This window comes from Electrophorus electricus, chromosome 15, assembly GCF_013358815.1.
Source record: "Electrophorus electricus isolate fEleEle1 chromosome 15, fEleEle1.pri, whole genome shotgun sequence".
In the NCBI taxonomy this organism is placed as follows: Eukaryota; Metazoa; Chordata; class Actinopteri; order Gymnotiformes; family Gymnotidae; genus Electrophorus; species Electrophorus electricus.
The window spans coordinates 17,253,981-17,281,629 of record NC_049549.1 but is presented as its reverse complement, the minus strand read 5'-3'; the positions used below and the strand labels follow the sequence as shown (position 1 = coordinate 17,281,629).

Below are 27,649 nucleotides of genomic sequence, written 5' to 3'. Positions count from 1 at the left end.
TCAGAATCTTCTTTAAAGAACAAGAAAATGTTCAACCATGCTGTACTTTTAGTCTCTCCCAGTGAGTATGAAGTATAAAACTAATATGTGAGATGCCTAGTGACAAATGGCGAGCGCGTGGTGCGCTACTGACTGGTGCAGCTCCGGTGCATTTGGTGTCAAAACAGAATGTACCGTGCCGTGCCAGTGGAATAGCGCGCCACACCCTTTAAATCTCGTTGTCTGGCACTGAACCTTTTTGGTGAGCGACAGAAGTTTGCTGGCAGTGTGATGAGAGCAGTCGAGCGCGCGCGTCCTCCGCACAGTGGCCTGTTACACAAAATACAGCGGCGGTCCGTCTGCAAACGGAGACAAAACGGGAACCACAGAAAGGTGCGGAGTTGAGTCTGTCAATGCGCATGATACTGCGGTTGTACTAGCACGCTCCAACTCACCTTGAATAAGCGCGTGTGCCGTGCCGTTTTACTAGCAGGGGGCGGATGATTAACCAATATACGCCCCAAAGCCTCGCGCCACCAGCCAATAACGCGGCGGTGGAGGCGGACCCAGTGGCCAAATTCCCACACTTGGTTTCACTTTGCACTTGAGAACATCTCCGTCTTCCACAAACGCGCTGGTGAAGGTGCGCTGTGCATGAGGGGAAGGATGCCATAGGAGGAACGGGCTGGGGAGAGAATGAGGGAAAACGCTGAAAGGATCGAGCGCAGGACATGAGTACCAGGGCGTCGAGCGGAAACGGAGCGGTGCGAGGAAATCGAATATGAGCAAATTATTGAAAGGGGCACTTTGAGCTATTATTTCTGGTTGGCAATAGTACTATGATTTGGTATGTGGCCACTTTGATAGCAAGTGTATTCAGCACCCGAGGAACGTCAGCTCAAGGTGAGTTGAAGTGCAGTATATCAATTTGTCTTTTTAAGGAATCGCATTATCACGCCGTGCTGGGTTTTTCTGTTCTGCCGAATGGCATGTTTGAAAACCTGTGCCGATGTGGGGATCTCTTTTATTTTTCCTAAAACCAGCGTTTGAATAAAAGTTCAAAGCAGCCTATTCGCGTGGAATATTCGTATTGTCTCGTGCCAGGCCATGAGCGATGGCCAGACACAAGGCGTATAACCGTTGTACTCGCGGTTACCAACGTGCAGAATAGACTCTTGCCCGCCTCTTCTTTGATGACAAACGGCTCCAAGAGGATTTTATGTTCTATTAAAACCGTTCGCCATCAATCGATCATCATTGTCATTCTGTTGGTTAATAATATTAAATGAAAATGTCACCGTGAAACGCACTGTAATAGCCTATCACGGATGAAAGATCGTCCAGTGAGGAGCCACATATGAATTCCAATTTGCAGAAAAGGGGCGTGCATCGCATTAAGGGAGTAGCCGAGGGACACGCGATGGTCTGGCTGCTGGTATTTACTCCGGCAATCTCGCTTCCACGCTGTTTCCTTACTACGGACGCGATGGTGAAAGCAACGATGTCCTGCCTTGCGCAGCGCTTGGTCGCCATTGGCTGCTGGAGCTAGTCTGTTTGCCATGACTGCTGGCGCCGTGGCCGTATTTAGGACGGACATCAGCCTATTTCCGAGTCATGGATATTCGCTATTGTGCACAAGCCTGTTGACCAATGGACTTATTTAACCTTGCATTCCCTTCCGTATCCAGAAGGAGGGGTCGTTCCATCGCCACTGGGAAGCGCTAATTGCGAGGTTGAATCTGGAGTCTATATAATTAGACTATGGGCTGAATGGGAGGTTTGGTAAAGAGTTCGAACTCGTTAAATACTTAATCTCGTACATGCTGAGTTTGTAATTATTATAGTACTAAATCTTCCTTCTATTTAAAGCCCACTGCGCGAGGGTTATACCGATTTATAAGGACGTTGCCATTAGACTGTATGCACAATGTAGACTGTCTCACTATCTGTGTGAAGACTAGGTGTGTTGCCTGAAAAAAACAGTTTTCACTTCAGGTCTTCAACAACAAAGAAAAACCGCAGGTATTGTCTCTGCTCAAATCCCAGTATTTTACTTACTCCTTATGCATCAAAGGGGTTTGTGGCCGCTGAAATGTGATTACTTAACTCATAAAACCCCTTACACAAACATAAAACCCCTTACACACCTACTCAACATCTGAACCCACTGTTGTGAAAATAGCCACTACAGGCTTGCTGCTCATCAACAGATGAGAGACTAAGCTGTCTCTAGAACACCAGACATTAAGTAGCACTAAGAGACAGTGAGGTGTTTGCTCAGAGTGAATTTGAACCTCACACTCATCACCTGAATTAGAACCTCACACTTGACATACTTTGAGCTCTTGTAATTGGCAAAGTAATTTCAGAGGCCACCATGAAGAAATCTGTGGTTATGTACCTGTACAGCCTGTCAAAGCGCTCAGTTAATTTTAATGTGCATATTGAATAATACAAAAGTTAAAAGAAAAAGTGCTGATTTCACTGAGTCCGGGAGCACCTGACAAGTGTGGGACTGTGGGAGGGTGTATGTGCTACAAACTCAGCTGAGGCAGTCAAGGTGAAAATTGATTTCATCACAAGCTGGGAAGTTTCAAATATGCAAATAAGGGCAATAACGGCAACAGTAATTCTGTCCAGCGCAATTTTTCTGAAAGATCTGATTGGGTGACATCCATATGCTTAGACATTTGGAGAGCAATCATGGATTTTTGCAAAAACACTTCTAATTTCTAATACATTTTTGATTGCAATTTGATGAAATGTCCTCTAGAAATAAGAAATGCTGCCATCTGTGTTTAAAAGCTTCCGACTGCACAGACTGGAACGGGCTTTGTACTGGGCTGGTTCCACAGCCATGGGGCCACAGGCTTAGCTTACTCTGTGTGCTCCATCTTTTGTGATCAGAGTGGCCCAGCTGATAATGGCGGCGGTTAGAAATCTCTATAAAAATCAATTGTTTTTTAGAAAGATTTCTTTTTTTAAAAGGTAACTGATATTCTAATGACATGTTCGTGATTCCCAGGGTTCTGTTTGTTTCAGTCATATTATGGTAAAGCGAAAGTATAGAACAATTGTTTTTTTTTCCTTTTCTGAAATTGCAGAAATTTCTTTTAAGGTATTTTGTATAGCAGATTATCAGCAAACTTGAATTATAAACTAAGAGTTTGAAAATGTTTTTTTGACATCAGTGAGCCGGTCCTTCATAAAAGCCATTAGGTTGATAGGGTTGAAGAGTGGAACAGCAATAGATAACCTAGTGTTGCTGAACTTTTATAGCTGATCATATTTGCTTTGCAAGATTTTCACCCATTGCCTCTGTAAAAACAATTTAAATGACCATATTATTAACAGAAACCAGGCCTATATACTTACACATGCCATTATATGAAAAACATAATATCCAAGTAATGCAGTGGGAACACAACATGCTTGATGGCCCTGGTGGTTGACTGACTTACTGAACACCCATGACCATGGAGTGCTGTGACAGTAATGTAGCTGTATGTGTGGTGGATAATAAGGGGATGCATGGGCAGAGGTCTGAGCCATGCCCCATTAGTGGACTGAGGGAAGGGTCTTGGCACAGACCCCTGACTGCTGGCTAAGGCTTCTCCTCCTCCAGCTTTCCAAGCTGCGTCTGACTGACCTGTGGCCTTCCGAACGATGGACACATGAACACTCTGCTTAGCCTGCTTCAAGCAGAGTGTAGTGCTTTGCTTTTTTGTCATACATCTCTGCTGTGTCCAGAGTTTAGATTCATTAGCAAACACCCTACTCAACTAAAAAGCCCAATTCTAGCTTAGGGATGAGCAGCTGTGGGGTCTGTCTGGAAGAATGAACCAATCAAACTCAACAGTCAGCCACCAGGAGCTCCATGTTACCCATCCTAACATTGGAGAAACTCATAAAAAATCCCAGCCCCCCCGCCCCAGTGATCAAGGCAACATTTGTGGGTGGGGCCAGTCTGAATGTTTGCTGGTTAGTGTGGCTCAGCAGGGTGCACTGTGGCACCCGGGGCAGTCCGAGCGGAGCTGCGCAGGAGCTCCTGCCAGGGTCAGGCACGCAGCCACCCCACTACTCCACCCTCCCCCACTCTCCCGCCCTCTACATCCTCTCGTCGTCTCACCTTACAGCCTGTCTCTCCCGGCCCTCCGTCAGCTGGAGCCATGTCAACTCAGCCCACGCCCTCTCCTACAGGGCCATTAAATATTCAGCAGGATGCTTCCAGAGTCCAGGTCACTGTCCCGTGCGCTCGGCGGGAGCTGCTAACCTCTGGACAGTCCTTGTTAAACTGGTTCATATTAACACTGCTGTGGGCTGTGTAGGTCGGCTCTTCCGGTGCAGGAAGAGGTGACTGGTGATCGCGTGCATCCAGTTCATTTTCCACAGGACGTGTCACTTGCCTGGCAGTGCTATCTTTGTGGTTAATGTACTTGATTTGTAATTGGAAGGTTGCTGGTTCAAGCCCTACCAGTGCCAAGTTCCCACTTTTTGGCCCCTGAGCAAGACCCTTAACCCTCAATTGCTCAAGTCGTAATCAGTCATAATTGTAACTTGCTTTGGATAAAAGCGTCAGATAAATGCCAAAATGTAAATGCTTGGCTTGGTTCTGGTGAGACGCTATGACGAATGCCTTATTTCTGAGTGATAGTACAACTTTAGACGGTACTTGCCCACCTGAAACACTCCACAAGGTGCGGTCATACAGGGAAGCTACTAGCTACCTACACAGGGTTGGAAACATTCTTTTTCAAGCTACGTCAGAGGACGTTACTGAGGAGTGGACTGCAGTGAGGGTCTGCTGAGACTTGTCATACGAATGTAGAGAAGGCTGCCAGTCCACTGTTTTGTTTTCCATTAAGATGGTATTTCCTGCTGAGAACGTGTTGTTTTCTCCACTGTCATCAGATTGAGCCCGATGTGTAATCAAACGCCTCTGTATGAATTCTAGAGAGGGAGACGTGTGTCCTGTCTGGAACGATCTGCCATGTGCACTGCCTCTCATATCGCTGTTGCATAGCATTTCACTCTGAATAACTAGCACTTTTTATTATATTGCAATTGCAGTTTTTAGCTGTGTAAAAGAGGCAATAGTGCTGAAAATTCTCTCTAGCACCGGGAAAGACCATTCAGTGTACAATGCTGTGAGAGTCTGGACCAGATTGGGAAGTGACACCAGGCTCCAGATGGCGTGGGGCGATGGGGCAATTGTGGGGCGTACTCTGTCAGACGTGCTCCTATGACCCTGTTAAAGTGACCGCGTCTTGTGTTTCCAAAGAAGCGGGTGACCATCTGGTGTCCCGGAGGTCTCGGTTCCGGTCCACTTGCTTCCTTTTCTCCTTCTCTTTGTTTTTCATGCCCCGTACTGGACTTAGGGGGATGTGTTCGGCAACTGTTGTAACTTTGATGATGCAACATTGAAAGGCTTTGGTTCAGCTGAATAAAGCAGAAGCTTTGAAGAGAGCGTGCCCCATGCATTAAACAGCCACAGTTTTGGAGTGCTTAGCACGTTCGAATCCTGCTGGGCTGTGGCGATCCACGTGGCAATCAACAGGTGTCGTCATAAACTGCGTATTTTGTTCCATCTTTGCTGCATGTGAAGGTCGAACAGCTGAGGTGCCCCCACTTCGCAGACCTGCCGAGCTGCACAGACCTGCCCAGTTGCGCGTACCCGCCTGGCTGCACAGACCTGTTTGACTGCACAGACCTGCTGGACTGGCCATGCAGTCCCTGCCCCCTCCGGTCTGTAATTCTCATGCGTGCCTGTTTGTCTTCTGCATGGCACTGATCTAACCAGTGACTCCCTGTGAAGTGACCTTTGCCAAACTCAGGCTGGCGTTCAATTACAGCTTCATCAATGGTCCGTGTGGCCCTGCGACCTTGAGGGGTCCACCTCTGCTTCTCGCCTCGCCTGATTGCCTATTGTGTCTGAGTGCCCCGGCTGGTGATGAGACTCAGTTGTGTCGTGGTGAGGTGACAGGTCAAGCATGCTCCGTGTTCTGCTCCACATTCACTTTGCATGTTAATATTGTGGGCGAAAGGCCTGAATTACTCATCAGAAGAGTGATATGAATATATAACAAATATATTCTTCATGCATTCATCAGATAAAGCGTTTATGATGTCTACACCCCTCAGCTGGTGTAAATGGACAAAGAAACAGATTGCTTTGTTTCTTATTTGCTGAATACAGAGAAAACTAAATGAAATGTGCAGAATTGCTTTAGAGCCGATCAGAACTTCGCTAAGTGGTTAAGAAAGGTTTTGAACACAGAAATCCCAAAGAGTCCCACATCCCACCAGAGTTTTCAGGACACCAAATAGGCACTTCAGAAAGAGAACAAACATCTGTACAATATACCTCAAGCTCTGTTTATTAAAGTGTCTTAATGATAGTACTGCATTACCACTTCTACGGTCTTCCTCGGCTACAAAGACATTGCGGCCTATGCGTTTGAAGTGAGCTGTGATAGAACCGCGTAGGATTAGCTCCGCGCTGCTCCCTGCGACGTGCTGCCGGTGATACTCGATAACCCATCTGGTAATTACAGGTGTGCAGAATCTGCCCAGTGAGCATTTACATATAGATGTAAGTCATTAAGGCTTCTGTGCAGGATGCATGTGATCTTTTTGATTTGCTGCCCGCGTAGACTAACTTATGTAAGGAACACTCTGAGATCTAGATGCATTTGGATCAGGCAACGTCGATGCAACATTAGAGCAGAACACAATCCTATCACAGCTCAAAACGTGATGGCCACAATGTTAACGTGCTTACATACGTAGGTATAGAGAAAATGGAGATATCACTGATATGGTATATACCCTGAATTCTTTATGATAAATTCTCTGAGTACTGTATGGTATATACTCTGAGTACTGTATGGTATATACCCTGAATACTGTATGGCATATACTCTGACAACTGTATGGTATATACCCTGAATACTGTATGGTATATACTCTGAGTACTGTATGGTATATACCTTGAATACTGTATGGTATATACTCTGACAACTGTATGGTATATACCCTGACTACTGTATGGTTTATACGCTGACTACTGTATGGTATATACTATATGGTCTCCATATGGTCTCAGTGAAGAATCTGACATTAAGCTTTTTCTAGGTTTTTTAATGCCTTACTTTGTTTATAATTAATCTTCTTGTATAATTCATTACTGTGCTCATCTATTCTGGTTTAAACACTGACATTTTAGATATTCTTTTTTGTAACAACACGTATTTATTGTATGTATGAGATATATACCTATATCTTGATGTGACGTTAGGAGGCTAAGCATTATGCAGGGACGAGTAACGTTAAACAAACACATATTTATTTGTACACAACACAACAAAGGCGTAGCACGCAAACTATCTTGATCAAACAACACAAACGCGTAAACGATAGACTTTTATACATGTATGCTAATGACACAATGAGGAACAGGTGTGAGACACAGGGAGGGCGTGGCCACTGTGATGAACACACACACACACACACACACACACACACACACACAGAGGTGTTCGGGAGGTTTACCGTGACAGAGCCCCTCCCCAAAGGTGCAACTCCCAGAGCGCCAGCCTATCAGGCCGTGGCCCCGAGACCAATGCCAAATGGCAAGGCCGGAGGACCGAACGACCCGACATGGGCCAGCGCGAGCAAGACAGAGGAGAGAAGGACAGGCATCAAAACAACAACAGACTCAGGGACGGACACGCTAACAGACTCAGGGACGGACACGCCAACAGACTCCGGGACGGACACCAAAGGGGACAAAACGACGGGGACCAACACAGTGACAGGGACGGGTACAACATTATTTAACAAGTCACTGAGTCCTGGTAAGCTGGCGAAAGCCCCAGGTTGTTCCCCAGTTGTAGTCCATGCGGGGAATCGCCCCTCGCCGATGTGGGGGGCGGCAACCTTCACTGTCCCACCACAGGGGGCACACCAGCCACCTTGGTCGTCTATGGAGTGATTACTGGTATCGCCTCCTTCCTGCCTCTACGAGGCTTCGGTACAGAGAGTTCAAGAGTTCTGGGGCTGTGTGCCCTAGCGAAGGGAGTTCTCTCCTCGAACGAGGCTGCCTCTAGGTGTTTCATGCTGGCTGGCTTGCTTGGACCTAGGCGATATCTCCTGGGCGTAGCCTCGGGCCACCTCATAGATGCTGGAGTCGCGTCGTTCTCGAAGACGACAGACCGAGCGTCACTGTCCGCGGGAGAATCCCCATGGAGGACCTCCTCCACCTCCATCGGTGGATCCTCCGCATAATGTCCGACCACAGACTGACGTCTCTGTACTCTCCTTTCACTCCACAATTATTGCAGCCCTTATAGTCATCCATGTAGGGGTCGTAGGACCCAGCGGAGTTCACCTCGGAGTGCTGGTTCACGTAGTTCGCCTGATCTCTGTAGGACTCAGCAGAGTCTGACCCCGGACCATAATCAGGGCCCCCCAAAAATCCTCCTCTGTTGTGGACTTCTGGAGCGAGACCTGGAGGAGAGAGGGTCTCTCCGCAGGATAACAGGAATCTACGGAATCCGACTCAGTGTACTGGACATCATTGTACCAGTCCCGGAGGACAGACGCAGTTCCGTACGACTCCCCAGCATCCGCAGAAGGACCACACTCACCTGGCCCGCTCTCCCCTACCGTGGGAGTCGGGAGTGTGTCCAAGAACACGGAGGGCTTCCCTGCTGTGGGGGGGCGTTTACACACACACACACACACACACACACACACACACACACACACACACACACACACACTCACGTAGGCGTTCAGGGGGAGGGGCCATACCGTGAATGTTGGACATGCAGCATAAAGTCATATACTTGAACATTTTAGAAGTAAGTTTGCACATATTATAAGTCTAATAATGGCTTTATTTATGAATAAATTATATAAGGTATATGTAATGTAAAATTTAATTGCTCAGTCACATAAAAACTATATGGTTTACGTATTTTAGTTTTTGGAACAATAATGTAAAAATCGTTAAGTCCAGTGTTCTTGTTCTTCATGTCAAAGCGCTTTTCACCCCTGCTGAAATCACTCAGAACCCAATGACATATCCGTCATCCTTATTAACTTATTAACTAAAAATAACTAAAACGGACTTTTGAAAAGAAAAATTGTTTTGTCATGGAGCTTTGCTGTTTTTTCATTGGTCAACCCACTCCCACAGCAGTAGCGTGTGCTGTTGAGTTTTGCCAATTCCCATTAAGATCTCCATTAGGTACATTTCTAGGGTGACTGAGCACTGGAATGTTCCCAACCAGCACTGTAACATTCCCAACCAGCACTGTAACGTTCCCAACCAGCATTGGAGCAGCACAGCTAACAGCACTGGAACCTTCCCAACCAGCACTGTAACGTATCCAACCAGTACGTTAACGTTCCCAACCAGCACTGTAACGTTCCCAACCAGCACTGGAGCAGCACAGCTAACAGCACTGGAACATTTCCAACCAGCACTGTAACACATTCCAACCAGCACTGTAACGCATCCAAGCAGCACTGGAGCAGCACAGCTAACAGCACTTTAATGCATCCAACCAGCACTGGAGCTTCAGTATGTGGACAATCCAGCATGTGATGTACCCAACAAAACCAGCACTGTAACGCTCCCAACAAAACCAGCACTGTAACGCTCCCAACAAAACCAGCACTGTAACATTCCCAGCAAAACCAGCACTGTAACATACCCAACAAAACCAGCACTATAACGTACCCAACAAAACCAGCACTGTAACATTCCCAACAAAACCAGCACTGTAACGTTCCCAACCCAGTGTTGGGTAAACCTCCCCCCACCCCCCAGGTAAAGCACCAGGTCTGTGTATTTCCATTTATAAAATGAAAACACATGTAGTAGATTTTTTTGCACTTGTTCATTGTTATGATCTCATAAAAACACTTCAGAGTTATTAGTCTGGCAGTGTGCTGGCCTTCGCCTGGATAGGAGCACTGTGTGCCACTGCTGTGTAGGAAGCATTGGGTACTTCTCAAGCTGTCATTGTGCTAAGAGAAATGAGGAAACAGTCCAGCTACCAGTCCCTGGAGCAGAGCCCAGTTTAGTCTTACAGGTTATGCTCCCTTTTACAATAATGTTCTTCTGTCATCTGTATTGTTGTGTGCTATAGGCTTAGGAGTAGAGACAGAACTTTCTAAATGTACTGTAAAAGGAGACTGTAATTATTATATAGATGCATTATATAGATGAGCTACAATAATAAAACACGGTCACTGTCCGGTTTCTTGCATATGCAGCTTTTTCAGACTGAGCTCACAGGTTGTTGTAAGGACGGTGGGAGGACAGTCTGTGTCTTATCAAGCAGGAGTGCGTAATGCCCCACAGAAAACAAACTGGACAAAGCCATTTGGGCTTAGTAGGAAGAGACATATGATGTCCCACACTAGTCTCAGTGGGGACATTTTCCTATGGGTGAGGTGAGTGATGGGTTTAGGGGACTTCTGTGTCTTCAGGACCAGTGTGGGCAGAAGATGAGTGAGTGTACTCGGCACTGCCACTGGCACTCAGAGCAGTGACCCCCTGTGGACTCCGTGTGTGCGTGTTGGTTATCACTCCTGATGCATCCTGATTCTTGTGTGTGTGTGTGTGTGTGTGTGTGTGTGTGTGTGTGTGTGTGTGTGTGTGTGTGTGTGTGTGGAAAAGGCTGTTAGTGTTAAGCGATGGTGTAACCCTGTACTGGGCTGGTCATATATGCAGGATCTGGTGAGTGTAGGTTTTTAATCAAAACCTCAATTTATAGTCTATTTTACCTGACATAGTAGGTAACAACTGAGATCATCCTTGTTGCTGGACAGCCCAGCGGACGAATTCTTTCACCAGACTGAACTTGTAAATAGACTCCCTAACTGCTCCACTGGACTGTGCGTCAGGGAGCGTGGAGTCAGAGACCAGTTCAGTGCGTGTGGATACTCAGGGCTCTGTCTGGGTGCAGCACGGCATACCATTCATCCGGTCGTGAACTTACAAACCTCCCCAGGGTACAGTTAATGAGAACAGAGGAATTTTCCATTGTTCCTTAAGGGTATGTTATCATTCCAGAGGGAGTTGGATCCCTTTGAAAAGTTCTTACTGTTACTGAGCCACTTTAGGTTTCCACCCTCATGGCTTACTGGTGGAGCGTGCGCTGTCAGCAGGATAGCTTTTTTTTTTTATTCTGGAGGTGAGTTTTCCCTCGCTAGGAGAACAGCCATGCTAACAGAGAGGAAATGCAGCCAGTCAGGGAAAATCCATTCTGGAGATTTTTTCTGCTGAGGCATGTACAATGACCTTTACAGTTCTGATAGGTCACACGCAGACATGACAGGCCTGTGCATTGATTAGCTAGTCTGGCACACTTCACTGTAAGATCTGTGCGAGGGTGAATTAGCAGTGATCAGTGGCCCATCTGGACGAGTGGCTTGTCACCTCATTAGGGCCGCGCAACTTTCCTCTCCTGTCTCATTTGAGAAGAGAAATAGCTGGGACTGCCAGTGCTTCTTGGGGCTCGGGAAACCGTCATCCGAGGTGTGAAAATGTCCTGCAAACAGCCGAGCCTGAATATGGATGGTGTTTTACAGCAGCCAGTTCTGCTTCTGTTTTCTAGCCAGCCCTAACACAAACGCCTTTTGTGGATGAGCGACCGTCATGGTCTAACCCAGTCAGGTCAGCGTTGCAATGGAAAATGCTTCCGCTTGATTCTGGGGTGTGAGTTTGAATATTTGCCCTCTGCAAAACTGTATTTTTTAAATTTAACCACTTCGCCATACTTATCTGTGGCCAGGTGCCCACGGAGTGCGAGAGGAGCCCCAGTTCGTGACGGCCCGTGCAGGAGAGAGCGTGGTTCTGGGATGTGACGTCAGCCACCCCCTCAACGGCCAGCAGACTCCCTACGTGGTGGAGTGGTTCAAGTTCGGCGTGCCTATCCCCTTCTTCATCAACTTCCGCTTCTACCCCCCTCATGTGGACCCGGAGTACGCTGGTGAGCCCACACGCTGCTGCCTGCTCTCTGCATTCGCTCTTGCGCCTGTTTCATTGCTTTGCTTTTTCACACCTTTTTATTACCTTTTTTATATTTCGCGATTATGCTGCAGTTTCAGTCATTGAAGTAGATGCATTGCGAAGCTGGTTGTGCAGAATACATACATGCGGGCCCCGTTTGGACAAAACATGCTAATGAGGTGCTGTTTGCATCCAATCAGAAGGGTTTGCTGGTGCACTCACTTGTTTGTGTCTTGTGAGAGGGAGGCTGTGGTCCGAGTGGGAGTAGCCAGGTGCTTGCACACCCTGCCAGTCACTCTGTGAGGCTTCAGCAAAGCTTCTGCTACTTGCTCTTGTTAGCACTGCATTCCACTTTCTTAATTATGTGTGTGCTGTAGACACTGGTGAAGAATCACAGTCTTCTACACACACATACGCACATATATTCACACACACACACACACACACACACACACACACACACACACACACACACACACACGCGCACACACGCGCACACACGCGCACACACATGCACACGCACACGCACACACACACACAAATACGCACATGCTCACACTCTCCTGCACACATTCTCCTCTGCACAGCACACTTTCTCTTCAGCACTGCGCACAGCGAGGCGCGAGACATGCCGATGCTGTCTCGATGAGCAGAGCGCTTCGGCAGACTCGTGGGAAGCATTCTGGCATTGTACTGCGTGCGAGCCGCTTCCGCGCAATCTCATTTAGACCCAAGACTGTGGAGGACTAGGGGAGAGAGGGGGCAGCCTGGTCTGTTAGTGAACGTACGTGTATGCATGCGGCCACGCAAGTCCACAGTCTAACCACGAGCTTCAGAAACACGTCGAGAGAAAGAACGCGGCAACGCTGGCTCTCTGGCCCAACACGTTGTCTTTCTGCAATACTCGGCGATTCCCATAGATCAATGTAACACCTCCTCACCTCCTTCACCCACCGCACACCCTTTCTGCAGAAGCCCCTCCCCTCCGTGTGCCTCTCGCGCACGACCCCTCATGCAATTACTGAACAGCTCCGAGAGCCCAGAGACGCGCACTGCAGCTCTCCACTGCAGAGATTCTGTATCTCTCCATCTCTCTCTCTCTCTCTCTCTCTCTCTCTCTCTCCCCCTCTCACTATAATCTCTCATTTTCTCTATATCTCTCTGTTTATCTCTCTCTCTCTCGTTCTCTCTCCTTCTCTGTCTCAGTTTTCTGTATTTAAGCCTTCAGGCTCAAATTAAATACTACAGTACATTTTCAGAACAGAAATGTACTAATAATTCACTGTAGAGATAATATATTCTTGCGCAGTTAACCCCCATCACAAAAATACAACTTCTGTTACAGCGTCAGATAGCGATGGGAATACTGAGACATTTTCCAGAACCTGCTCTGTTAGGATGGAGTCATATCTCCTGTGAGAGGGGGTACTTACTTTGATCAAACAGACTTTAAACATCTGAACTAAAAGTTCCACATTAAATACTAGCAAATTCAGCCATATCTCACCTGGATTCACATATTTTATGGGATGTGTTTCAGAATGTTTCAATGCCAAGTCTATCAAGTAGACTAGACTTAATTAAAAGTGGCAACATACCCTTTTCACTGTATCATATCTTACCTATTAGTGCAGTGAGCTTCAATACTGAGGGCCATGTTGATCGTCTTACAGTGTCCAGTTAAGTGCCGCTGCCCCCCGCCATGACTTAAAACAACGGCAAAACTTCTAAGTTTGGGAAATATGAATGTATATGTTTATAGCTCTTGTAAGTCATTTTAGTCTGGTAACCTAAAATAAACTTGCACTAGTTTATGGGACCAGCGTCAAGTTTGTGTTTTAGAGTCAAACATGACAAATCGATTCATCTGAACCACTCAGACTGAGTTTAGCAGTTACATTTAACTCAGGACTTTTATGTCTTTAACTGGTTCAACATTTCAGATGCCTTGTCAGAGTGCCAGACAAATTCACAAATACAACACAAACCACAAATTTACATTTACGGCATTTAGCTGACACTTTTATGTTTAAAATTATGGCTGAGCACAATGTGAGTAATTGAGGGTTAAGGGTCTTATTCAGGGGCCCAACAGTGGCAACTTGGTGGTAGTGGGACTCGAACTGGCAAACTTCCAAGTTGAGTACCTTAACCACTGAGCTAACACTGCCCAGAAATACGCAACACACAGCATAAAAACACAGCACAAAGCACACACCACAAATACACCACACAAACCGCACACACCACATGGGAAGCCAAGCTGCAGTTTTAGGCTGAAAATCCTGAGTACCATATGGCCAAGTAATAATTTACACAGCTTTTGTAACCTCACCTTATTGACCATAGACTTTATATTTTGCATACAGGCCATTAAAATAACAGATCATCCATTATGTTTATAGCCTCATTAAATGAATGCTCACACGAGCTCCTCAAGGATCTGTTTTATTGGCCAATCTTACAATTTTACAAAAACTAACACATTACAAACAAAAAAGATTACAACAAAGATCATTTTTACAAAAATAATCTGCGATTATTCAAATTCCCCAATTCTATTGGTTCCAACAGACTGGCCATCACAGTGTCAGAATAAATGATCCTCAGGTATAGAGTGATCGCTTTCCCCTAGTCCGGCTGATGGCCTGAGGTGCGGCGTGTGTGAGGGCAAGTCTGTCTGCCGTCTGCCCAGGTGAGACGCCTGATGCGAGGACGTAGTCATTAAAGGGCTCCAAACCTCAGGCCTGATGCTCCACCCACTGTTTCCACAAAGCGCAAACGAAAAATTACCTAGAGCTCTCCAAAGCCAGACATCAGCGCGAGTAATCCATGGTTCCTAGCGGAGATGCTGGGAAAGTGGCCGCCTGAATTGTGTTGAGAGAATCTTAATTTGCCAAGAAACTGTGGAGACACTCGGACGTCTGCAGCGAAACCGCCCCGTCTTCAGCTCTTTATCATGGCAAAGCTGCAGCTGTGGTCCCTGCGTGCCGTATTGATTTTCCCACTCTGGAAAGCTGCAGTTTCCTCCGCCAGGTGCTGTCTGTGATCCTGGAGCTGTAAGATCTACTGTTCGATACACCAACATCATGAAGCAGTTCTTGGCTGCTGAGAGTCTTGGACAGCCCGATGAGCACAGCCCCCAAAGTGCTCTCCGGCGTCTGATCCCGGTCGCGGCCTTCTGGGAGCGTGGATGAGAAGCTAAGTCCTTCCTGGCCACTGTTGCTCTCTGCCCCGGAAAGGCATCGCAGAGTAAAGGCACTGGAATGCAACAGTGCCACGGTGTTTGATTGGATGCCACGGTGCCATGGTGTTTGAGTGGTGCGATTTCAGTCGCTAGTGTGAAGGTCAGCTTTTGTTTGGTGAGAGAGCTACAGAGACTTTGGGCTAAAGAAAGTGCTGCATTCTCCCGCGAGTTCAGACAGCCTGTTGTCCTTTGTTTCATTTGACAGCACAGGGAGGCTGAAATCAGGGGAAGATTGCTTTCCAAGTAATGTTATACACTGATTCTTGTGCTAGATTGAGCTGCTGTCTGTAGTCCATTTGCACAGACAGTCAGTCAGCGAGACTGAAATTTGCATATTTTTTTCCCTCTAATTTGCTGTTCAAACTAAATGGGCTTGATGATCATGAATTCATAATAGATTTTCTGGCTCTGTGTGTGTGTGTGTTTTCCTTTTCACGATTCATGAATACCTATACATTTTTTCAGTATTTGTGAAATCAAGGCTAAAACAGAAAAAATCAAATACCAATAAATGATAATCACGTTAATAATATGTTAATAATGTTAATAACAATAAATGATGGTTTGTGTGGATGGAGATGATCCATGTTTTGATGTTCTCCACAGGTAGGACAAGTCTGCACGGCAAGGCGTCTCTGCAGATTGAGCAGGTGCGCTCGGAGGACCAGGGCTGGTATGAGTGCCGCGTTCTCATGCTGGAACAACAGTATGACACCTTTCACAATGGCAGCTGGGTCCACCTCACCGTCAACGGTGAGTGCGTGACACCTAGTCTCCGTGCTGGTCCCAGAGCCAGGCCCACTGTCGTGAAGGGAAGCGCAGGCTAACGGCGCTGTCCGTGGTTTCGTTGCCTCTTCAGGCCACTGAAATATTGAAGCTAAACATCGGTTGGAAATCGAAAGACACGTGAAATGTCTTTAAGTCTTTCACTGCGGACCTAGAAACCTCTTGATGTGGTATTGGTAACAGCACACCATTATCAAATTGCAATCATTTTAAAAGAGAATTCAAGAGTTTCTCAAAAAAGGTGTATTGATTGTGTGTGTTTGTGTGTGTGTGTGTGTGTGTGTGTGTGTGTGTGTGTGTGTGTGTGTGTGTGTGTGCGTGTGAAATGTTGCTTCTGAAGTAAGACACAGCATAAAAATGACCTCACATTTGCTTCAAAGGACAAAGAATGAGAGTCTAAGATACTGCCAATGACACAGTGACACAGCACTCGCCCTGCTATTATCTCCATAATAAGGCCCAATAAAGACCAGAAGGCATGTAATTGTATCATTCCCCAGGACTTATTTTACTGTTTCAACGATATGGGTATTGATGCATTGCTAATCTTTAATTCATTATTTCCTGGAAGTGTGTGATTTGTTAATAGTTGGATATGTACATCATACCTTCAACAGACCCCAGTAAAGGCTCTCTTCCTCAGCGGCACAGAAACAGCTGTCTGAAGTTAGTGGAGCCTTTTATGCTAAAATATGCCAGTGAATATGTTGAAACACTCATTTATTCAGACTCCAGCCTGAGAACTTCAGGTCACAACCACGGACACGTGGTTGTACAAGACCATCTGAACTTGACCTGGAGACAGTTAAGCCTCAGGGAGGCCTAAGGGAGCTCATCTTTGCACCATATCTTAATTCAGGAGCACACATTTCAAAACATGGGTAAAAATATGAAATGTGCAAAGAAATTTTTTTTTTTCAGTTCTGATGTACTTATGAATTCTAACATTTGTAACTGGGCCCTGTTTACCAAAATCAGAGTTAAGGTTATGTTAAATGAGAGAGAGTGTTCTGTGTAATACTTGCACTACCAGATTATCTTTGTTTTATGATGTTTTTGGAAAAACCCAGTTTTGTTCTGTCTGTGCAGCAAAACACTAAACGTTCATATACCACATCTGCACAAGTTTACAACTACATACTGTTCTTTATGAGGACACGGTATGACGTTTTAAGCATCTGTAGTCCTAGTTGAATTTGTCTGATTACACTGCTAATCAAAGATATCCCAGTACAACGCACAGCCCTGTGTGTGATTATCAGATATCCCAGTGGACACTCACAGCCCTGTGTGTGATTATCAGGTATCCCAGTACAATGCACAGCCCTGTGTGTGATTATCAGATATCCCAGTGGACACTCACAGCCCTGTGTGTGATTATCAGATATCCCAGTGGACACGTACAGCCCTGTGTGTGAATATCAGATATCCCAGTGGACACACACGCCCTGTGTGTGATTATCAGATATCCCAGTGGACACGCACAGCCCTGTGTGTGAATATCAGATATCCCAGTGGACACACACGCCCTGTGTGTGATTATCAGATGTCCCAGTGGACACACACAGCCCTGTGTGTGAATATCAGATATCCCAGTGGACACACAAGCCCTGTGTGTGATTATCAGATATCCCAGTGGACACACACGCCCTGTGTGTGATTATCAGATATCCCTGTGTTTGGAAATGCAGCTCCGAGAGGGCAGTTTTTTGGCTGGTTTGCAGCCGCTGAGCCTATCAACTGTGCAGAATCAGCCAAGGCGTTTTGCTCAGTTTCGTAACAGATCACAGGCAGATGAAAACAGAGAATTGATCAGCACTCATCAAACATCTCTGGCCCTTGGAGTCCGTTCGAGGGCCCAGAGGGCCCTGGACTGATGACAGGACAGAAAACATGCCCATCTGCATTTCCTGGAGCGCTGCTTTTGTTGGGTGCTCGTGTGTGATGAAAAGTTATTCACTCCCCTTCAGGGAGCTGAACAATGGGATAGGACGTCCAGCAGCTGGGCGTGTCCTGTGTGCAGGGGTGTGTGCTTCTACACTCGTTTTCCAGGATGCTGCTGTATTCACTGCTCCCTGTTTAGTTCATGAAGCTTGCTCAGACAGCTGTGTGTGCATGCGTGCATGTGTGTGTGTGCGTGTGTGTGTTGGTGGGGGGGAGTTAACATCTCAAGAGTCCCCCCTCCACACTCTGTGCTGACATGCATTTCTTTATGGGTTCTTTTTCTTTATGCTTTCAAAGAGAAGATGCCCATAATGTAATGGATATCTGTTGTCGATTGGGAGATAAGATAAGTACTTATGGCTTGATTTCATATTCATCAGTAATATAAGCAGTGAACTGGAGCTGTCTAGAAGCACAGAAGTGGAACATGGTGGAAAGTAAAACTCGGTCTTCTGCTGCTTCACTGCTATTAAAATGTGAAGGAGGTTTATAGCAGGACAGAGCATTTTATGGAGATTGTAAGTGGGGTTATGCAATGTATCCTTACCCACATATTTGGCCTGTGCCACTTTTATTGCCTGTGCTGCAATTCATGACACAAGGTCACGTATGCTATACTGCAGTTAGTACTTTACACCATTTAGTACTTTACACCAATTAGTAGTTTACTGCAGTTAGTACTTTACTGCAGATAGTACTTTACTGTAGTTAGTACTTTAATGCAATTATTGCTTTACTGCGATTAGTACTTTACTGTAGTTAGTACTTTACACCATTTAGTACTTTACAACATTTATTACTTTATTGCAGTTAGTACTTTACTGTGTTTTGCACTTGCACAACACTGTAGTTGTCACTACTCCACAACACTGTAGGTGTCACTACTCCACAACACTGTAGGTGTCACTACTCCATAACACTGCAGATGTCAATACTCCACAAGACTGTAGACGTCATTACTCCACAACACTGTAGACGTCACTACTCCATAACACTGTAGGCGTCACTACTCCACAACACTGTAGACGTCACTACTCCATAACACTGTGTCACTACTCCACAACACTGTGTCACTACTCCACAACACTGTAGGCGTCACTACTCCACAACACTGTGTCACTACTCCATAACACTGTAGACATCACTACTCCATAACACTGTGTCATTACTCCACAACACTGTAGGCGTCACTACTCCACAACACTGTGTCACTACTCCATAACACTGTAGACGTCACTACTCCATAACACTGTGTCACTACTCCACAATACTGTAGACATCACTACTCCATAACACTGTAGACGTCACTACTCCACAACAATGTAGGCGTCACTACTCCACAACACTGTGTCACTACTCCACAACACTGTAGACGTCACTACTCCATAACACTGTGTCACTACTCCACAACACTGTAGACGTCACTACTCCATAACACTGTGTCACTACTCCACAACACTGTAGGCGTCACTACTCCACAACACTGTAGGTGTCACTACTCCACAACACTGTAGACATCACTACTCCACAATACTGTAGACGTCACTACTCCACAACACTGTGTCACTACTCCACAACACTGTAGACGTCACTACTCCATAACACTGTCACTACTCCACAACACTGTAGGCGTCACTACTCCACAACACTGTAGGTGTCACTACTCCACAACACTGTGTCACTACTCCACAACACTGTAGGCGTCACTACTCCACAACACTGTAGGTGTCACTACTCCACAACACTGTAGACGTCACTACTCCACAACACTGTAGGTGTCACTACTCCACAACACTGTGTCACTACTCCACAATACTGTAGACGTCACTACTCCACAACACTGCAGGCGTCACTACTCCACAACACTGTAGACGTCACTACTCCACAACACTGCAGACAGCACTACTGCACAACACTATAGTTGTCACTACTTCAGAAGGCAATGTGAAAGCCAGTAGGAGCTCAGTGGTTAAGGTACTTGACTTATAGTTGGAAGGTTGCTGGTTCAAGCCCTGCCACTGCCAAGTTACCATTGTTGGGCCCCTGAGTAGGACCTTTACTTAAGTTGTATTCAGTCATAATTGTAAGATGTTGTGGACTATAGTCTGGAACTAAAGCAGATTGTGTCTGTTGTTATAGTTAAAGATCAGAATACATTTAATTCAGGAGAAATTAATTTAAAAAAAACAAAAAAACAAGATAACTCCAAAAGGTTAACTACCTAGAATTTCTGCTTTGGCCAATTGTTGTGTGACTATGGTACGTAGTAGAGACCAATGTTTTGGTAAAAAGTTAAAGATAACTGATCTTTAATATAACATAGGCAAGTTTGGTGGAATTTTAAGACCTCATTTATGTTCACTGCCTACTTCATTGGAAACAAAATGTATGTAATCATCATATAAGTGTTGGGCTAGAGAGCATATCCCTCCTCTCACAAAGCTCACAGCGCCTCCTGCTGGTTGGAGGATTCTAACACCAGTGCCAACACTCAGGTCAAAATCTCAAACAATACTGCTCTGACGGTCTCATGCTCCAATATAACCCCTAGTAACCGGTTTCAATGGCTCACACAGAGATATGTATTCAATGAATCCCTGCTAATCACAACCAATAACCAAAATCAATAAAACACAATCAATAACTACAATCAGTAACCACAATTAATAATCGCCATCACAACAGTCCTCAAAATAATTGTTTCTTGTTTTAGCATTAGGATGATACCTAGTCCTCTGTAAAGAAGAACACACCACACTGCTAATTTTTATTTTGTGTTGTTTTGTTAATGAAAATAAGGAAGGACCTGAAAAGTTCAAGATTACATTTTAACATTTTCTTTTAAAAGATACACATATGATTGATTCCCACATTAAAATGATAAAAAGGACTGTTTAACTTTCCTTATTACTTTTGCCTGTGCAGAACTAGTCACAGAATCCCATGATCCTTATTTGGTACCATACCCCAATGGTGTTTAATTAACACAACAGCATTTCTCCTGGCAAAGTATTGAAAATCTTTGTTAAATTAAAGGAGGTATCTGCCCTGGCGCCAAAACACGAATATAATTTTCAGTTACATGTTTTGGTCTCTTTCTGAGCATCACATTTTTCCTGATATATTATTTATAGTTGAGATGTGCAGCTAGAAATATTTTATCTCCTCCAGCAAGTGTTTGCATTTTATTAGATGATGAATTTAATATGATCCATTAAGACAATATGTAAACCATCTTGCAGTTCTGTAATCACTGCCTGAAGGTCCATTTTCAAAGGCCCTCCGTCGCATATTAATGGAAAGCGAATCCACCGTGGGCTTTGCCTTTGTGCTGACAGGGCAGATTAACTGGAACACGAGAGTGTTTTGTATTCTGGCCACACAACACACAGAAAGCCTTGGCTCACTAAAGCGTCACACGAGCTGCTAGGAGAGAGAGAGAGAGAGAGAGAGAGAGAGAGAGAGAGAGAGAGAGAGAGAGAGAGAGAGAAAGAATATGACAATGATCACCTAGATTGACCAAACTCTTGGTCTGTGGAAATAAACTAGTGGTTTAGTGAGATTAGATCGGATTTATTGCACATGTGCCATCTTTAAACAACTTTTAAAGTTGTCGGTGTTGCAAACCCGCCCGCTTGTTGATAGGTGATGTGTTCGGCTGGTGGTCAGAGTGAGTGTGGAGTGGGTCGGAACCTGTGTCTGCATAGCGTCGGTCCAGAGCCAAGCCTGGCTGAACGCTGCGTGTGGTTTCCGGGTCCTGCTGGGCCGTGATTGTCGCGTCCTCCGCGTGTGCTCACACGTGCTGAGCGTGTTCATTGGGCTCTTGGTCACGACTCTTAGCGGCTCTTTGCGTCCCATTTTCTGCTGTCAGGCGTGGAGGTGCCATCCACAGGAACAGGATAATTAGCATAGGAGTGTATGGCGAGCTGTCAGCTCTCAGTGTGCACTCCAGACTGGCTGCCGAAACATATGCTTGCGAGGTAAGACTAAGGCTTATTCCAGAGGAATCAGTGACAGCGTCATGGGCTCACAGTACCCACGGGTTAAACCGTCTGACAGACCGGCACACATACGTGGAGAACAGGCCCTCCCTGGGTGCCACATTACGGAGGAGTTCTCATGGTGTGTCGGTGGAATGAGAGTGGCGCACTCTCATCAGGTGCGTCGTGCTCACGCACATGCGAGTGTACGTTAACGTGGGCTTGCGTTCTTCTCCGACCCTGTGCACATGAGCACATGAGCCACTGAGACGTCACCTGCGCAGCTGCGTGAGTCATAACGGATTCCTCTGCAATGCCTTTCAGTCTTCGCCTCATTTGCATTCCTGGGCTGCTGCACTGGTCTGCGCCTTTCTGTGCCCTCAGTTTTACGTATGTGTGCACGCAAACCCAGCGGCATGTGCTTGCATACACAGACCACCGCAATGCTGCATTACATGATCATCAGCTCGTACAGGGTTTCACACACACACACACACACACACACGCACGCACGCACAGGCATGGACATTGCTTTAAGTGGTTTGTGAAATGCCCATATCTGTGATCACAGGTTATGTAGTGTTTGTATGGAGTTTTAAATCATGCATACAGACGTCGACCACACCACTCAGGATTAGAGGCGCTGTATCTGAACTGCACCAAGACTACTTGAAATTCAGTGAATTTGCTGGTATTGGAGGGAGTGCAGTAGGAGACATGTCTAGGCTGCAGGCCTTGACTGAGGTAGATGGGGAGAGCGTTCTTAGAACAGAGAGACGTCTCAGAATGGGGAATGACTCAGAAAGGAGAGACATCTCAGAACAGAGAGACGTCTTAGAATGAAGAGATGTCTCAGATGGAGAGACTTTTCAGACCTCACGGTCATTTCTGTTGTATCATGTTCTGTAATCTGTGAAACACCCTGACCTCTACATTACTACATTACACATTTGTTTGGTTTCATTATGCATTTTTGTCAACACCTGGACATGGCCATCTGGATATTTTATATTGAAAACATCCAGAGGTCAATCCCGTTATTCCTCATCTATTCAATCCCCCTCCCTCTTGGTGTGTGAGCCATATGAATTACATTGCACTCTATTTTTTAAATTCATTGTCCTCTACTCACAGCACAGTTAAAGCAGTACCTTCTGTCATCTGTACATAGTATACAGTGCAAACCAAAATTGCTCCACGCAAGCCTCTGCCACTGTTTATTGTGACTCTCAACTGGTTCTGTTTTGCAACACTGACATCTGTTCGAAACTGGTATTCTAAACTATCCCCTTCTTGCCCCAAAGGCTCTTTGTTGGGGCAGGTGCTCTGGGGCAGGGCCTGAAAGGGCCAGCAGTGGCAGCTTCCTGCGCTCATGTATGGAGCCTGTGTGGGCAGGGTTCCTCTTCCTGTCAGGGAGGAGAGAGAGGGTTCTGTTGGAGTCTGCACCAGCCCTGCAGGTGTCAGATGGGCACATGTAGCCAGACTCAGAACAGTAGCGCTTCTATGGAAGCTACTTGGACCACTACACACATACACACACACACACACACACACACACACACACACACACACACACCCAGACATGCACACACACACCCACACACACACACACACAAACACACACAGACATGCACACACACACACACAAACACACACAGACATGCACACACACACACACACACACACACACACACACACACACACACACACACACACACACACACACACAAACAAACACACACACACACACACACACACACACACACACACAAACACACACAGACATGCACACACACACACACACACACACACACACACAAACACACACAGACATGCACACACACACACACACAAACACACACAGACATGCACACACACACCCACATGCACATATGCACACACACACCCAGATGTGCACACACACACACCCACACACACACACACACACCCAGACATACACACACACACACACACACACACCCAGAAACACACACACCCACCCAGACATGCACACACATGTGCATGTACGCACATCCCCCCACCACACAAACACATACGCACATGCTTCCACCACATCAGGGCTGCCACTGTGCTCACTCCTGCAGGCCACGTCATTAAGAGCTAATTCCAGGCGTCCATCTGCCTGGCGTGGGATGCTGTGTGAGCGCAGGGGAGGGACTCTGATGGCCCTCAGACACAGTAGGGGCTGCGACACATTTAGGGTCCAGCCAGTAAATGAGAAGGGCCTGAAATAACATGGAGGACACTGGGAATTACATTCTGCATATATGAGGCAATTGGGTGAAATTCTCAGTGACTTAAGGTTTATGTAAATACACCCGCATTGAGCTGTTGCACAATGGGAAAATCCCACTTAACCTTATAAACTCTGTTAGATTCCTCATTTTCAATCATTTTGATAATCTTGAATCAGGTATTCTTGTACTAGTATAGTCTGTTAATCCGTTGAGTGTATTGACTTTTATCAGGCTCTTGGGAAACAAACTTCTATTTTTCAAGATATACATGGTAAGCAAAACATATTCTAGCAGCCAGGGGCCAAGCAATGGACAGGAGAAAGTTTGTGTGTAACGCTCGGGGAGTTGTGGGTGAACACACACGCGAATAACTACACCTTGGATGTGAGAGGGAACTGAAACACAGACTAGGGAAGCCATGATGAGAACAATGAAAGGAACAGACAGGACAGACTAAATGAATAACAAGTTTAATAGCAGAAACATATTAACCAAACAGGAAAATAAACACTCAGGAATGACTAACAGGAGAACAACGATGAAGCAAAAGACAAGGACGAGCAGGAAAGAAAAATAACAAGGAATGGGGATGCACAGAACTATAGCTAGACAAACAATAACCAGGACAAAACCACTGATAACAGAACCAAAGGAAGTCCAGACAACACTTGCGTATAAGAACATGGGAAGAGAAACCGAGGCGGAAGCAAAGCGACAGGAGAAGGCCTGACAAGCAGAGAGAACAGAACACCACTAGCGAGCGCGAGAGGAGAGAGGGTAACTATGCCTGGAGCACAGGGAGTAAGCGCAACAGAACGAGAAGACAATGACCAGCAAACACTAGACGAGGGAACAAGGTTCAAACAGAAGCACTAACGAAGGACAAACGAGGAACAGCCGGAGCTAAAGGGGAGGAGCCAGGGAGCCAGGGAAACTGACGATAGTAGGAAAACACGGAAGTGGCTTAAGTAGCCAAGGAAACAGTATTTGGGAAACCCAAGCCAATAGCCCATGTGCCAGGTGTCACAAGTCCTAATTTGCCTCTAAATTCTAGTTTGTAGGTTGCATTCTTAGTACCTTTCCAGGACTGACTACCCCTAAGCAGCATGCAGAGGTTGTTCACAGGTCATTCACAAAGCTGTTGCCTGCCAAGTCTTGCACAGTCTTACACCCTTAACTTCAACCGACCGGCTCTTGGTCACGGAGCGCAGCACATGGCATTACCCTGTCCTTATTTGACCTTGAATGTCAGCGAGCGTGGAGAGAAGCGTGTGAGCAATCAGATATCAGGATGGACCGGAGCAGGAAAAACAGGAGCAGTGAGGAGGTGTGTGTGGGGGGGGGGGATCCAGTGTCTGAGTTCCATCCAGACCATCTGTTCATGGGGTACTGGACTGCGGAAAGGAGTGAGCTGAAATACGGCTCTGTTCACTCAGTCCTCCACTCGGAGGTCCCTCCTAATGCAGAGCGTTAAGGGGGCGCGTAACCGTGGGCAACACCGTAGGGGTAGACATTCAACCTCCTGGAAATTTCAGACCCTCTTCAGTAAGAATGTGTCCAGTGCCTTTCCGGCATGTGCTTGGATTGGGGAGCTGATATAATGAGAAGCTTGCCAGCGCGTGTAGGGTGCGGCGTCGGCAGAAGGCTGCCTTGGATCATGAAAATACCCCTGCGCACTGTGTAACTGATTTTACAGTGCGTGGATGGACAGTGCAGCACATGCACACAGATAGAGAGATGTTCAGAGCTTGTAAATGTGTTCCATGTTTGTTTCACACCAGGTGCATGATGTCTTCCAGGAAAACTCCCATAGGATAACTGTGACCCACATACAATACCAAAAAATGTGGACCCTGGATTAATTTATATCACAGCATGAAAATTAATAATAATGATGTGCCTTATAAATATGTGCATGCATATTATAAACATGCTTATGTATATTGTGAACATGAACATGTATATTATAAAAATGTGAATGTAAATTACAAACATGATATACAGAGCCATTAATATACTTCCTATAAGTAGGTCTTTACCTAAAAACGTGTGTGCTGAGAAAAGAACATGCAGCAGATTTTAAACTGCTTGTTATTAACATTGATTTCACATAGCACTGTGCGTCTTGGTTGTCCCTGTGGTAGACTACACAAGCATTCAGAAATGTCTATATAGTTCAGTAGGATGTCACTAATGAGAACAAGGTGGCCCTGGCGAAAGATTAGACCTTACCTTAGCAGCCCAGCCCATGACTAGTCAATGGTGTGTACAAGTTCTGGAATTCTTGTGAACAGGGAACGAACGCCTTCTGTCTTTTGTGTTGCGTGTCACTGGCCCGGAGCTCTGGACTGACGCGCTGCTGTCTGTCTTTTGTGTCTCCTGCAGCGCCCCCTACGTTCACAGAAACACCGCCGCAGTACGTGGAGGCCAGGGAGGGCGGCAGCATCACTCTGATCTGCACTGCCTTCGGGAACCCAAAGCCCGTGGTCACCTGGCTCCGAGAGGGACAGCAGCTGGCCAGCAACAAAAAATACACGGTACGCTGCACCCACATTGTCTGCAGACCTTAGACACCATCTAGCATGCACGCCAGGAGTGGCACCCATGGGGTACATTCCAGATGATTTAGCACTTTATATTTATTAACAGCTGTAGTGCAAGAGCAGCAGCAAAAGGAAGCGTGTTCTCTATTTCATCCAAACCCTTTTCCTTCAGACAAGTTGTCCGAGCCACAGGATGGACTGCATTCAGGAGGAACTGTTGCCTGATATGTTTTGGAATGAGAAAATGAACTGCCGGTGCAGAACTAGCAGACCTGACATCGTAAGGGTGGAGGTTGAAGCCCTGGCAACTGCTCCCTTTTGCCATACATGCGGGACACAAGCTCATGTTGAAAGTGACATAGCAGCCAGGCGGCTGGGATCCTACAGGCGATGTCTGACAGCACGTCGGAGTGCCGTCCCCGAAATGAAGGAGGGGCGGGGGGGGGAGGCCCCCAAAGACCCCCGAGGCAGCCCACTCTAGCCTTCCCACCGCTTTGACATTTCACCACACTGCCCAGCAGTCTTGGCCTCACTCTGACCTCACTCTCCCACTCTCCTGGAGGACTCAGCTCTGAGCCATGGACACGACAACCATGGCCCTCTCACTGTGTCACCCTCTCACCCTCTCCCCCATCACCCTCTTACCTTCCCACCATGTCACCCTCTCATCCTGTCATCCTCTCAGCCTGTCATCCTCTCACCCTGTCACCCTCTCAGTCTTTCACCCTCTCATCCTGTCACCCTCTCACTCTGTCACCCTCTCATCCTGTCACCCTCTCACCCGGTCATCCTCTCACCCTGTCACCCTCTCACCCAGTCACCCTCTCATCCTGTCACCCTCTCACTCTGTCACCCTCTCATCCTGTCATCCTCTGACCTGTCAT

At 46.4% G+C, this 27,649-nt stretch overlaps 1 protein-coding gene across 6 annotated transcripts in view; it reads left to right on the top strand.

Moving 5' to 3' along the window:
• Positions 1 to 617: 617 nt before the first annotated feature.
• igsf9ba (immunoglobulin superfamily, member 9Ba) overlaps positions 618 to 27,649 on the top strand; it is a 51,869-nt gene continuing 24,837 nt past the window's right edge. For all 6 annotated transcript variants that reach the window (XR_004776903.1, XR_003411473.2, XM_035534294.1 and 3 more), the window contains exons 1-4: positions 618 to 882; positions 11,790 to 11,987; positions 15,861 to 16,007; positions 26,608 to 26,759. Coding sequence is in view for 4 of the 6 variants with exons in the window: in XM_035534294.1 (XP_035390187.1) it covers positions 819 to 882; positions 11,790 to 11,987; positions 15,861 to 16,007; positions 26,608 to 26,759 (561 nt within the window). In the remaining 2 variants the exon portion in view is untranslated. The remainder of the gene's footprint in view (positions 883 to 11,789; positions 11,988 to 15,860; positions 16,008 to 26,607; positions 26,760 to 27,649) is intronic.